This window comes from Epinephelus moara, chromosome 9, assembly GCF_006386435.1.
Source record: "Epinephelus moara isolate mb chromosome 9, YSFRI_EMoa_1.0, whole genome shotgun sequence".
NCBI classification, from domain to species: Eukaryota; Metazoa; Chordata; class Actinopteri; order Perciformes; family Serranidae; genus Epinephelus; species Epinephelus moara.
Genome location: NC_065514.1, coordinates 18,323,686 through 18,338,815, shown reverse-complemented (window position 1 = coordinate 18,338,815; position 15,130 = coordinate 18,323,686). Strand labels below are relative to the sequence as shown.

General features: G+C 39.7%; 1 protein-coding gene across 2 annotated transcripts in view; it reads left to right on the top strand.

Annotated features, from left to right (window-relative positions):
- The window catches only part of LOC126395233 (rab GTPase-activating protein 1), a 101,184-nt gene that overhangs the window by 80,623 nt on the left and 5,431 nt on the right, over positions 1-15,130 (top strand). For both annotated transcript variants that reach the window (XM_050052543.1, XM_050052542.1), the window contains 4 exons: positions 1,755-1,865; positions 2,290-2,394; positions 4,646-4,729; positions 10,692-10,763. In XM_050052543.1, the coding sequence (XP_049908500.1) occupies positions 1,755-1,865; positions 2,290-2,394; positions 4,646-4,729; positions 10,692-10,763 (372 nt within the window). The remainder of the gene's footprint in view (positions 1-1,754; positions 1,866-2,289; positions 2,395-4,645; positions 4,730-10,691; positions 10,764-15,130) is intronic.

Below are 15,130 nucleotides of genomic sequence, written 5' to 3'. Positions count from 1 at the left end.
CGATTTCTTGGGTAACAGTCAGCCTATCAAAAATGTTGTGTACTGTTAACTAATAGGTTTTATGAATAGGCTAATTTATCTTGGCTAATATGTTAGATTCACGTTAATGTGGATTTTCAGACACATTTTACTTACTTAAACTTTCATCAGTTAATTAGATTATTTAGAGATCATTTGGTGGCCCCCCTATAGTAACTCTGAGGACCCCCTGTTGAAGACCCAGGCTCTAGATTGTTTTGGTGTGAGTTGCTGAGTGTTGGAGATATCTGCTTTCTCTCTAATATAATGGAAAACTACACAGCAATGTCTCTTTCCAAAAATGATACCCCATTTACTCAAGGAAGCGTGCATCTACTCATGGACAAGAGGCTCATGCTCATGACAGCGCAATATGTAAACATTAATGGCGTTCTCCTCAGCTGAGCTGTAACGTTAGCTAGCTTAGTGATGCTAGGTGAGCTAGCAGTTGAGTATAATGAGCATCCAGGTCATGATTTGTGGAAAGCTACATAGTTGAGTTTTTCCAGATGTGTCTGTTTGATACTTTGAGCACCACAAGCCGAGTGCCATCTAGTTCCATTATATTCAAGATAAGGCCGATATCTAAAGCCAATATCTCCAACACTCGGTAACTCACACCAAAACAATCTAGATTTATAGATAGCACTAAAGGCAAAATAAAATATATGTATTTTTGATTTTGAGGTGAACTGTCCCTTTAATTTCTATTCATATATATTATAATTGAACTATTTTAGTATTGAAGATGATCTCAAAACCCTGTAGCTGGTGAAGAGAACTACTGCTACATAGTGTTAAAACAAGCACCATGTTCTGACAGACTTTTCACTGAGCAGAATACATCTTTTTTTTCCCCTCCCGCTGTAGACCTTGACAGTCCTTGTTTGGGAAAGAAAAACTACATGGCACCAAAAAAGCCATTAATTGTACATGCCATAAGTCATCTCAAGGGTAGCGAGTTGGCTGTACACAGTACACGATCATCAATTACACTCACTGAACTTCTGCTTTGTTTGCTTTTAAAAGAATGCTTCCACCAAACCATATAGCGATACTATTTTTTAATGTCAAACAAGGAATTTTGAGATGTTTGTATTATCGCTATTCATGAGGGTTTTCATACAGTCAAACATTAGGCCACAGTTTGATAAAGGTGACTGCAGTCAGGTTGGTTCAGTCAAGTTATCAGAGATTCATCATTTTAAGATGCTCAGGCTTATTTCAGATGATAATAATTCATAAATATAATTTCTTTGGAAACAGGAACACTCATAATTTTGTAATATTTATACTTAATCCTTTCCAACTGTATGCTTGTCATCTCTGGGAACAGACTTGTCATGTGTCAGTTGTTAATGCTGTCTATCTCAGTTAATGATGAACAAACAGGTTATGCCCTGTTAAACATTACAGACAACTTACTGTGTAATTCTGCTCTCACCTAATCACAGTTAACTTTTACACTCACACAGTCTCATTCTGTATTTTGTTGCACCACTCTCTAAACTCCTGAGCCAAGAAGAGCTGCTTACTCATTCATTTGCAGCTCATTTTCCCTGCTCTATCTCTACACTTTCCTTCCTCTTTCATGCTCTCTAACTTCTCTCTGTTGATCTGTTCTTCTGTTTTCTCGTCCCACTCTTTGTCTTGTTTCATTTTTTTTTTTTTTTTTGGTTTGTGTTCCTCTGACTCTCACGCTCTCTTCCTCCTTTTCTCCTTCTCTCCATGTCCAGCGGGAGAACCGTCGTTTGCAGGAGGCGAACATGCGTTTGGAGCAGGAGAACGATGACCTGGCACACGAGCTTGTCAGCAGCAAGATAGCCCTGCGCAAAGACCTCGACAACGTAAGCCAAAGAGAAAGAAATATCTGTTTCGTGTGTGTGTGTGTGTGTGTGTGTACACATTTATTAAAATGTGAGTTGTCAGTTCTGTAAGGACACTTAACGAACACAAGTATGCGGTCTATGTGGCAACAACTGAGCAATAACTGAAATAACATAAGAGAAATTGAAACCATGTTTATGAAACAAAACCCACATACAGTATTCATGTAGCAAAACCTTTATTTACACACAACTTTGATTTACACAGCCTCAAAATGTCATCAGAGTGTGTGCGTGTTCGGCAGGAATGCACGTTTGACTTACCTTGAAAAGAGAGCCGGTAAAGAGAAAACTAAGAAGAAAGTAGGCCAAGTGTAACTTTCAATGACCTCATCAACAATGGGTTATTTTGTCGTGTGTGTGTGTGTGTGTGTTTGTGTGTCAGGCTGAGGAGAAGGCAGACGCCCTGAATAAAGAGTTGCTGCTGACCAAACAGAAACTGGTGGACTCTGAGGACGAAAAGAGACGACTGGAGGAAGAATCTGCACAGGTCAGAGCCAACGACGAGGCACCTCTCAGCCTCAAGTCTATATTTTAGACATTAGCTGAATGTATGATTTTCCTCAACTCTCATGAGGCTCACAGGGTTACAGATGGTGGGGAAAGCGTCAGCACTATTGCAAGACAGATTCTCAGGTGAAGGAATAATCAGAATTATTGTGAAAAGACAGTGCTTAAATCTCCTGTCCCCGGGTCAAGAAGGAGACTAGCAGGAAGTATGCAATATTAATGTGACAGGCTGTGACTGAGCAGTCTATCTTCTGGACCGAGCCAAGAGTCTGCAGGTTTCTCTTCCAGCCGAACACTGCAATGGCTGATATTACTGATAAAGTCTCTTTCTGGGGATGAAGGTGTGTTAATCACTATAATCACCTGCTGTCTTATTTTTATTAAGTGAGAATAAAAACTTGCAGACTCATGCCATGTTGGCATGTCTTTAGTTTATACTTTTGATATCCTCCTGAGACCCTGCCTCCTCATATGAGGACATCAGGTTTTGGGTTTCCTGCACATTACACTTAAGTCTGCATGACTTAGACATGTTGTCCTTGTTTGTGGACACTTTTATGCTCAGTCTGCAGCCGATCCCGACACAAAAGTGGACAAGGTACAAAACCTGATCAAATGTTGTGGTTGATACTTGTATATTTTTGCTAAATAACAGCAACAAATTTGACCAATTTTAACAACAGTAAGAAGCTAAAACGCTTTTAATTAGGAAGTACTCGTTTGAGGATATTGGGACTTAATTATTGTATTATCCCAATATTTCACACAGGCCAATTAGGTGTGACAAACTGTTCCTACAGAAAAAAAGGACATTCATGGACAGGAGTATGGTGCAAGAAATTTTAATAGAGAGTCACAAGGCTTTTAGATATGTTGCATTATTTGCAATTTTGTTTTTGCACAACAGTGTTCAGGCATTGAAATTAACAATTTTATAATTTATTACACACTTGTGACTATTAAAAATAAACCCACTGTCCCCAAAAACTACTTCTTGGTCAAAGACAATGCTTAATTTTTTATACTTATCAGGTCCTACTTTCCCAAATAGCTTGGAGAAATTGAAAAATGCCTACCAAACAAAAGCTGGGGTCTCAGGAGGATGTAGTGTAGACTGATTAATGGTCTACAAAAGGAGTTAACAGGAGTCCCACTGTAGCTACCTACAGTGTAGCTACTGTATGGCTGAATCCAAATGTCAGGACTTCACGCACTTGCAGACTTTATGGGCACTCTCCCGGAAAGTCTGCAAGTGCTGAAGGCTGTCGGAATCTACAATTCATCCAGTCCACAGGGGGCCTCAGGCAGACTTTCTGCTTCGGGTGCAGACTTCACCAGACGTAATCACCCACAACCCATTACAATACAGATGTGACTGAATTATTTCAGGTGCTGACTGAGAAAGCAAAACAAACTTACTATGAATGTGTAAAATAATTACTGTATTTAAAGGCTACTTGAATCTTGTAGGCTAGAAATAATTTTCAGCCACATCATATTTGCAGAAATGTGTATAATTATAGGCTATGGAGGTCATAAAAATCCATTATATTACTGCAGCCTACACTATAGGCTTAAAGCTGCAAATGTATATGCTAGGAAAATTGGCTGAAACACAACAAAAGCAGGTCTTCCAATTTAAGTAAGACCCAATGTATTTAGACATAGTTCGGTTCTAATTTACAAACATGTCTGTATTTGAATGTGTGTAGCCTTTATAGAAATGTATGAATATCATTTGGTGCATTCACAAAAAAAGCCCTTACATGGGATTAATATCTTGTAATATCTTGGGGGCATTTGGATTCAGTCTATCTACCTCTACCAGAGCTTCCTCAATCATCTGTGTTATGTCTACAAATACACACACTTTCACAGTCAAACCTCCAGTGTCAAAGGTTGTCAGCTCTTTGATGTTGATTTTCTTGAGTTCAATGAAAAATCCCTCTGAGGTGAAAGAAAGCTGTTGGCCTCTGTTCCCATGTGTGTTCAGCACTGTCCACCGAATGTGTCCTGTCTTCTTCAATGTGTTGGTGTAACTGTGAATGATTTATGTGCTTGCGCAGGGGTTGTGTTGAGAGTGTGACTTTGCCCCAAGCTTCAAGTCTGCCAATACCTTTCTCTGTCTTCTTCACGTCATGGCAGTCACACGGTCTCTGGGGCCTCTGACTCTGCCTCTCTGTCCTTGGTCTCTGCCCTCCAACAGTATGTGTGTTTGTGTGTTTCCACAGCTGAAGGAGATGTGCAGGCGAGAGCTTGATAAGTCTGAATCAGAGATAAAGAAGAACGGCTCCATTATCGGAGAGTACAAGCAGGTATGTGTGTCCAGTTTGCAAAGACAGTATTATCAGCTCAGCTGTTTACATCATATTACTGGAGTGTTTTTTTTTTTTTTTTTCACAAAAGTACATTTTAGAGAAGTGAAACTGTAAACTGTGACAGACCCACCCCAGTTTCCCTCAAACTTTTTTGAACTTTGTGATTTTAAGTGTAGATTTCACATCACAACCTCTTCTACAGTCAACTTAACCTCCTGCCACCTAAAGCCGAGACAAATCCCTAAGGCTCTTTAACATGTTGATCCACCAATCTAAACATTAGACTATACAATTATACCAGCGTATATATTAAATGTATACATCCTACAATATCATAATCATGTGGAGTTGGTCCTCATTGTCAAAGCATTGTGCACTGCACACCTTAGCACATCTTTATGTTAAATCTGTCATATTTTTAAGTCTTTTTTGTGTCTATTCATATCCTGTAAAATACAATATGTTCTTCAGTATTAAAATACCTTAAGTCCCTGTTGTTAGAGCAGCAAAGGGTTTCTAATAATAATCCTCATTTGTAGAGCAAATTTAAGAGTGCTTCTCAAAGGACAATGCATTAAAACCAAAACCAAAATTGACCTAAATAAAACTAAAACTAAAATCTAAAAAAACCCTGAATGGATAAATGATAAAATAATAGATGAAACAAAGGCAAAAATGATTCAACCAGTCTTTCTGTATGTCATCGGACCTGTCATTCGACAGTCTTGGGACACTCAAGCTCTGTCTCCTTTAGTTTCATGCCTTGACTCTGGAGAGTCCCGAGCCACACACAGGTCCATATGGAGTTAAAAGGTCTAAAATACAGGAGGAAGCCAGGGCATTAAGAGCCTTAAAGGCAATCAATAAAATCTTTAAATCCATCCTAAACCGACTGGGGGCAGATGTAAAGACACAAATATATGTGTCAATAACTCACACCTCTTAGCTCTGGTTTAAAGCTTAACAGCTGACTTCTGTACAGCTGCTGTTTTCCAGCAACATGAAGGTTACTGGTCACTAATTATTTTAAGAGAATTTAATCTAATGCGTGGTTTATATTTAATTTTATTAGAAGCTTTAAAATCTGATGTAAATGAGGAGAAAGCTGCTCATTGATGTGGAAGACTCACAGGACGAAGTGGAGCTTTGCTAATTAATGAAGCAAGTGCATAAAACACAGGGTGAGACAGCAATAGAAGCTCGCAATTCATTATCACATACAAACAGCCAGTAATAGAAAAATTTAGAGACATTTAGGTCGCTCAATTAAAGACTAACTAACCCATAAATAACAACTTATAATGTTACACAAGCTACAGTAGGTAGGACAGTTCATTTTTATACCTGTTGCTATATCCTGACAGTAGTGCATGAGGTAGATAAATCATGCTCCTCTGCCTCTTCCAAGGCATTTGCGAGAATCATAAAAACAACCAATCACAGACAAGGCGTCTCTAATGCGGCTTTCAATAATGTCAGTCAGTGCACATGAATGCACTCAAACTGTCAAACTAGGCAGTGCTGATAAAATATGAATCAAGATTCTGTCACTGCATTGCTTTTTACGTGCCTCAAATGTTTCCAGAAACATATTTTAGTGTACTGTTTAGCTGTAAAATGAGAAAGCTTGTGACCCTGCTGCCATATTGAACACAATCGAGGGAAAAGGAAGCACCACCCACCGCCCAGAGCAAATTTTCTCATCTTTCGGGTGGGCAGTGCTTCATTTCAGCTCAGCTGTTTACAACATGGCAACGGGTCACAAACTTTTTCATTTTACAGCTAAACCGTACACTACAATATGTTTCTGAAAATATCTGAGGGGAAAAATAGGCAATGAAATAACAGAATCTTGATTCATATCTGATCAACGCTGCCTAGTTTGACAGTTTGACCTCAGTTCATGAGCAGTGAGTGACAGCTGATTTTTGCTGGAAATAGTCTGTGATTGGCGAAAGTCTCCTTTCACGGTCATTTTCTTAAGCCTGAAAAGCTGCTAAGTGGATGTGCAGAAGGCTTGTGTTCTCTCAGACCACTTGAATTACAATATGCTCTAAGTTTATAATGGGATTTTTGCCCAATGATGCCAAAATTATACTGCCTACCCAAGCTTTAATAAAAATTTAGAGAACTCCAGTAAAAGCTGTTAGCAGTTAGTGATCTCTGCATAGCAGCCAGTGACAACGTGAAGTTACTTAGTAGTTTATTTAAATCTCAAACACAAGATAAATGAAAAAAGTGAATATAGTTTTTTTCTGCACATCTCTTTATGATCCTTTCTTATTGTAAGTAGGCCAAGTGTTCATCATTATTAAGATATTACTCATACTCTGATGAAGCACCAACATAGTGACAAGACTGGTTTTTAATTTCATCATGAGTATAGATTTTACGTATTTGCATTCCTGTGGCATATAGTTTTGTTAACTTTGTGTTTCTTATGAGGTAGTTTTGTCTCTTTGGCATGTTTAACATGCCTCATCCTGAACTCTGGATGTTTGTGGAGCCTTTGAGCACCTCTTCTCCACTTATCTTTCCTTTTTTGGCTTGTCTTTTCAGATCTAAGCTCTGATCACGCCATTACCGTGGCAAGACTGGTCATAAATATTTAAAAATAATATAAGAGCGATCTGTTTTCATTCGTTCATCTAGTTTGTGAAGCAGAAACATCTAATTTTACGAACTGTCCCCAAGATGAACCCGGAGCCTTTGATGAGTGAGCCTATGAGCATATTTTGAGTTCCTGTCTCTGCAAATTCCTCTTACGGTGATTTTCATCCTCTCAGATCTTGTCCTGTCACTTAATGCTTAAATATAAACCTACTCAGATCAAGTACTATTACCATCAGCACAGAGACATTATGCAACAATCCAGCTCCTATCGCTCCCCGTGGAGGCAGCCAGAAATAGCATGAGGACTAATTTAGAAGCAGACCTTAACTTCACCTGAGTCTAAAAATATTGGCAGCAGATTAGAATTGACAGCAGATCTGAAAACTGATGAAGAGCTATCAAGCTTTTGATGGTTGTGTGCGTTTGTGTGCGTATTATAGGTGAAAGCAGCCTTCAGATTGCATGCAGCTGAGAACTGTGCAGAGCAGAGTGAAATGTGAAAATGGAGCTTTGTCAAAAATAGTTATTTTTGTGACAGGGAATAAGGGGGTGATAGATGGAGAGAGGGAGAAAATGAACAGAAGTCTGTGAAGGAGAGAGCAGAGGGAGGACAGCAGCATTCAATCCTCTGGGATTGACAAGTTGAGGAATGCCCCAAAATAGCCCGCATTGTTTTCCAACCCAGATAACTCACATTATTCTTCAAATAGCCCTTTCCTATTTCAGTGGCTGTGAATGCCAAGTTTCTTTTTGTGGGATTAGAGCCCAAAAAGCTTTGTGTGCTAATTGCTCCTCCAGTCCATGAGGACAGAGAAACGTCTGTTAATGGTGAAGCTAAAAACAGTGTCGAGTGGTGTATTGTAATCCCTGTTGTAGGAGCGGAGCCTGTGTAGATACACTCAGGCCTCCTGGGTACCTAACAGGGACAGCAGCTTGTGCCAATTCTGCTGTCTCTGAGGCCCTGTTAGCATTATATTTATTTTATTTCTCACACTTTTAAAATATTTGGACAACAAAATGTTCAGAACATTTTTTTGATTGAGCATCCTAATGCTCTGCTCCTAGTTCTCAGCTTTATACATGATGTTGTAAATGTGATAGAATAATTAAAATAGCCCATGCTCACAGTAGAGGCTGACACTTCTACCAAAAATCAAGATCAAACAAATTTGAAATTACACACAATAAATTCAAATGACCCTCCCACCTCTACAAAAAATAAGTTAATCTAAAAAAATGATGACAGTATGACAGTTGTTCATTATAGGAACAGTGTTTAGGATTTAGTAGTATCTAGTGATGAGGACTGCACACTGCAACATGCTGAAACTTCTCCCTATGTTCCAAGCGTGAACGCCTGGTTAGTATTCCTTGAGTGTTCTAGTTCAGGAAGTTTTTATCGGAAGTTGAATCATCTGCAGAGGTCTCTTCCTCTCCAAAACAAACGGACCAGGGGGAAGAAAACCAGTAAGAACACTGAATGAAGCAGTTTCACGTTACAATTCAGTGTTTCTCTGATGCTGTTCAGTCGCACATGAGCTGCTAGCCCAGCCCCTGCTAATGTCTGCTCACCTTTTGTCTCTGATAACTTAGGATCAGATGTTCAGGAGGTTTTTACTAGGAGCTGAATTATCAGCAGAAGTCTCCTCCTCTTCAAAACAAATGCACCTAGTGATTTAAACCGGTAAAAACACTGAATAAAGTAGTATCACGACACTGTTCAGCTCGTCTCTGCTAACTACGGTCGCGAATCTGAAAACTTACAAACGTGCACGGCCCTGTCTAGAGCCAGGGTTTGGTTTGTCTGTTTTGGGCGTCTGTAGAGACATGGCAGGGCAACATGACGGTCTCCGTGGACGAAGACCAGCTCCCTATGTAGCTATAAGGTAACAAAAACACAGTGATTTTATTTTTAGGTGAATAAACACTAATGAAAACACTTATATCATATTCTATTCTTGCCAATACACCCCCCTAAATCCTACACACTGCACCTTCAACTTGACATTATCAGCTATTTAAATAGCTTAACATTACATTAACTAAAAAGCAAATCCACAGAGATGGTTTGCAAGGTGCTCAGAGAGCCGCAGAGATGCTCCGTGCACCTCCTGAAAAATGTGACTATGCACCGGGTACTGCAGACTCCTCAGAAGTTTGATTGGACATCAAAGCTAGGAGTGGGATTTCTGGTCAGTTCTGGTCCCCAACACGCATGCTACGTGCTATCTGCTGTAGTACTATATATGCCTGATGCGTACAAGAGGTGCCCTCATCAGCCTGCACTGAAGAAGTATAAATTAGACATAAAAGAGCAAGGGGGCAGCTGCAAGATCAAGACGGATAAGTGATCAGTAGTGATGAAGGGAAGGTAGAGAGATGGGTTCAGTAATGGCAGTTGAGAGCAAATGAAGGAGAGGACGACAGGAGAGAAAGATAAAAGACATGTAGGAGGAGAGAGATGGATATCTGCTTGGCTAAAGATACACAGATAGATGTATAGAGCGATCTCTAACGGAGGATGAAGAGAGATCCAGTATATGCCACAGGGAAGCAGAGAGACATGCAGAGAGCAGGAACAGATAGAGAGATAGATCGTCTGTCGACAGAGAGGTGGGATGACCCCGTTAGGATGACTCATGTCACATCGATCTTTCTGTTCGTCGGCAAGCTGGAGCACAAGTGTGTGGGTGTGTGTGTGTTTGTATGTCTGTCAGCGTGCTTGTAGCTGTGGGTTATAGGTATAGATAGAGGAGAAAAAGAGACTGAGCATATGTGAGGATGAACATGCATACTCATTCGTGTACATCCGATGAGCTCTGCAGGACATGACCTCATGGCACCACTAATGAACTTAACTGTAAGAGGATGAAGACTCGGCCAGAGAGACTGATTAACCAAGAAACACAATCAAGGGAGAAACACAGTTTGTGCGCAGTGGTAAGGTCAGGAGAGGCAGACAACAAAAAAGCAAATAAATAATAAGTTTATGGTCTTTCTCAGTGGAACAATTCACCTTGCTAGTTGGATTTGGCTAGATCTGATACACATTAGTACTCCCTCATCCCATTACGTCCTGGCTCTACTGGACTACAAGCATTTGAGGTGGAAGGAAATGATGGGTAATAGAATTTGCAGATAGTGTATATGAAGAGTATTAGAAAAAAGTTCCGAATGCTTTTTCCTGGCATCTGACCTCTTATTCATGTAATACTTTTAGTTCATTTAACACACACACACACACACACACACACACACACACACGCACACATCTGTGTTATGTGTTTCTGTCTGAAAGTGCTGTAAATGAACACACTTTCTGAACAACTGTCTCTGCCTCATACAGATCTGCTCCCAGCTGAGTGAACGACTGGAGAAACAACAGACAGCCAACCGAGGAGAACTGGAGAAAATCCGGGTAAATCTCACACACAAACGCACACAACTCAAAACACTGCTGTGTGCCATAAAACACATGCTGTAGATTAGCAGCCCGGTCTATAAATGGAGCATAATAACAGAGTTGTGCTGTTGGAGACAAATGTATGTGTACTATTATGTGTCTTTGTCACATGCAGGTTGATTTACACCTACAGCTGGGTTAGAGCTCAGATGAAGCTGGGTAACAATGAATACGTTTACATGCTCAATAATATTCCACTACTATCTCAAATATGACAATATTAGATTTGACACTGGTCATGTAAAGAGCATATTCTGTTTGGATATTCCAAATTAGGAATATTCCCAATGCAGCATTTATTGATTAAGACGTGTCCTATGTGCCTGTGTATCAGGTTTTTAGAAGTACTCTTTGGACTCAGAGGCCCCCTTTACACCTGGCATCAACATGCTTTTTTTTGCGATCGGATTGCAGTCGGATAGCGCTTGACCACATACATTTATACCTGGTATTAATATGCGTCTCTGGTGTCCACATCCAGATCTGTTTGCTATCCGATCATGCTCCATCACGCTGACGTCACATCCTCCTCTTCTTCCTCTGCAAACTACAATGTCATAACCTGTGCGCCGTAGCAATAACAACAACAAGATACTAGCCGCCCGTAAAGTCGTGTTATTGTATGGACAATTTTGTCGGACCAAATGGAGAGCGGACACTTCGTGACTCCATCCTCGGCTATAATCCGCGTTTTCTTTTTCTTGGCAGTTGCTACCCGGTGAAGGTTGTTGTTGTCGTCTTCTGCCTTCTTCCTGTGTCCAGCCGGTGCGCCTCACTTACGTATTTTCGCCCACGGAGTTGTTGCATGTGGATTGGAGACACATTTGCATTTACACTTGTGTTCGATGTGGTCACAATGCGTCCCTGACCACCTTCAGAAGTAGTTTGGCAGATCAGATGTGAACAGTGTGTTTCGAGTGTATTAACACCTGTCCTTTCATGTGGTCAAGAGCAATATGATTGCAGTCTGATCACAAAAAAAAAAAAAACGCATGTTAATGCAAGGTGTAAAGGGGGTAATGTATACAGCACATTTGTAATATACATTTCAATTTTTTGCCTCAGTTTGCAACACACGGCCTCTTGCCCGTCTACAATCAGCTCTGTGCGTTTTCAAGGATACCCTGTACAAACCAACAGTTTGCAAGGCTGTGGGGTAGAGATGCATGCCCTAAAGAAAAGCCTAGATTTCTGGTCAGAAGGAGAAACATCCCTTCTTTTAAACATAATGAAAGACTTAGATATAAGCAGGTTTTTGGATATGTGCATATATTGCAACGCCGAGAAGGTGGTTGAAGGCATGAAAGATGGAGGCTGTGTTTGCATGGTCAAACAAGCCAGCCACCAGTAAGAAAACTTCAAATATAATCCTGCTTTTAGGCAAAGAGAGAAATGGCACAACAACAGCCATCCCACTCTTCATATTTTGATGTGATAAATGACATGCTAAGGCCCATTACCTGGATTATGCATGGCTGCATGTAAACAGGAATATTAGTGGAATATTAATTTTCATTAGCTATGTAAACAGCTTAGTAGCAATATTGTCTTTTTTGGAATAAGGGCAAAAGCAGAATATTTTGTGCATGTAAACGTAGTCAGTGATGTCCGTCTATATTAACCACTGTCATGATGAGGTTGCTCACTTCACATAGAACTTCAGGTGAATTTGTCACTCTATTTCCACTATTATTGCCAATTTTGCCACAGATAAGCAGATAAACAAGATCACAAGGAATAGATTACGAGCAAAATGTCTCATTAAGTGTAGACTTAGAGTGGAAATGCCCAACAGATATATTCTACAGAGCTTCATTCATGTATGTATTCTATATTTACATGTATCAAAGATGATGTAAGGTCAGTTTTAGAAGCAGTGTCACTACGCTCAATGATAACAACACTCAACAATATAAATAAATACAGCTGTTAGGTCCATATAGACCTCCAGAGCTTGAAATGCACACTGCAGTTAAGATCTCTCAGTTTGCAGGTATGCTGGGAACTGTGTTGCCATCTCATTGTCCTGCCTGGCAGTGAAATCAAAGCTTTGGGGGGAAGAATGAGGAGTTAGGCCAAGGAGCCGGGGCCAGGCATCTTACTTCCAGCTCTTGCACACTTGGCTGGTGAACTGTTTGTTTAGACTGTAGCTGGGAGAAAGGCCAGTTTGGCAGGGAGCTCTGTCGGGGCTGCCCAAGGACTCACAAAAGGACAGACAAACAGGTTTATTGCACCAAGGACAAGTCCTGTAAAGGATGGAGCACGGCTGCTTTGTGTATGTGTTAGAGGTAAATGTCTGCAAGTCTGTCATCTTGTTTATGACTGTACTATTCTCCCTTTTATTATTTACTAATAATAGTGCAGCAAATGTAATATAACTGTCAGGAATCACAATTACAAGTGATGCAGGGGAACAGTGATGTGCAGTGAATAATATATATAACTAAGTTACAACAGTGTTAATTAGAAATGTTTAAATAATATACTGACATACTTATTCACTAAAACTCTATTTAAAGTGACGACAGAAACAATTTCAGCTCGGGCACTCTGCTGCTTCATTAATGCACTCATTCACTTCTCCAGTGATGAGCCTGGAAACATGATGTATAATCACTATTCAGCTTTAAACTCAGTTGACATTTTAATCCAAATTACGTGTAATAGTGTTATGAAATATTAATTCTGAGGGAATATCTCAACTAAGGGAGTCAATTGTTGCTAAGGAACACAACCTTGACTTTCAGCTGAGGTGCTGTTACTTGTTATTGCAAGCTAAGGCACTAATCTATCTGCAGTGGCCTCAGAGGAGTCAACCTACTAAACAGTACCCAGCCTGCACTGCCGTTAGGACATTTGGCAGCCATGAGCCAAACTTAGAAAGAGCAGGTAAAGCAGAACACTTAAACTATCATTTGCCCGTATGTATCTGAGCTGCAGTTGTATTATCTTGGATTAGTTTGGGGTTCAGTATTTTTACACCTTCAAACACCTCCAGAATAGCTTGGCTCGTCTGGCAAAAATAACGTCACATTCCCTCGGTGATAGGTACTTAAATGAGTTAACACTGGAAAACGAACAAGTAGAAGCACCTTAATGGGGTGTTGTATTGCGGCACAGACAGTATAGCTGTGTTCGCAGTGATTTTCTGTTGCTGCTTGCACAAATGCTCTGCACCCAATAATAGCTCATCACATACAAGGGCACCCAAAAAGAGCTCTTTGACGAAAGGGCAGGGTGGAGTGCAGCCCTGACAGAAGAGAGAAAGCATAGTTGGTTTGTACTGCTCCTACACTAATGAGCTGCCATGCTTCAGTAACTAAGCAGAGCACTGTGTCTTTTCAAATTATATAAATATCTCTACTGCAAAAAGACAGGGCACCTCACAGGATTACATCCTCTGCTGGTCTAAGCTTTAAAAAAAGTCACAATATGGTATGGTCAGTAAAATACAATACAGTATATTATTTTTAAAAAAATCATGTTATAAAAAATGTCATAGTATAGTTTGCCCAAACAGTGTCACAAAAATGTCATTAAAAAGTCAGTGTAGTAATCAATAAAATGTGATAGTAAAGTATGCCAAAAAAAAAAATATCGTACTGTATTTTGTCATTAAAAATTATTATTATTGTGTGGCTAATTATTTTATAATATATATCATAGTCCAGTTTGCCAAATAATTTCATGGTCATAAAAAATGCCATTAAAAAGTCATTGTATCATTTGCCAGATTTTTCCTATATGTCATAAAAATATTAAAAAGTTGCAGCATAGTGTGGCTTAAATTTTTTTATACTGTTATGAAAAAATGTCATTGTATAGTATGCTAAAAAAAGATAAAGCTGCTAAAAAAAAATTATTGGGTGATAAAAGATTTATACTTTTGCATCTTCTCGAAAAACGTATTCTTTTTCTTCCAAAAAGTTTGCATTGTCCCAAGAAAGGTGATAGACCATGGTCAAACCAGAGGGCAGCTGCTATCTACAGTAGGGCGAAACACTCCTGAGCCAAGCAAAGGTCCTGACAGATACACATTTGCATTTTCTTTCTGTGTTATTTTATGAACATAACACTGACATCGTTATACTTGGGTTATCGGATGAATCTGAATGATTGCTGTTCCCTCTGAGCGAAGCAAAGGTCCTGAAAGATACATACAGTCAGGTCCATAAATATTTGGACAATGATACAGTTGTCGTCATTTTGGCTCTGTACACCACCACAATGGGTTTTAAATGAAACAATGAATACCTGCTTAAAGTGCAGACTCTCAGCTTTCATTTAAGGCTTTTTTCAAAAATGTAGTATGAACCGTGTAG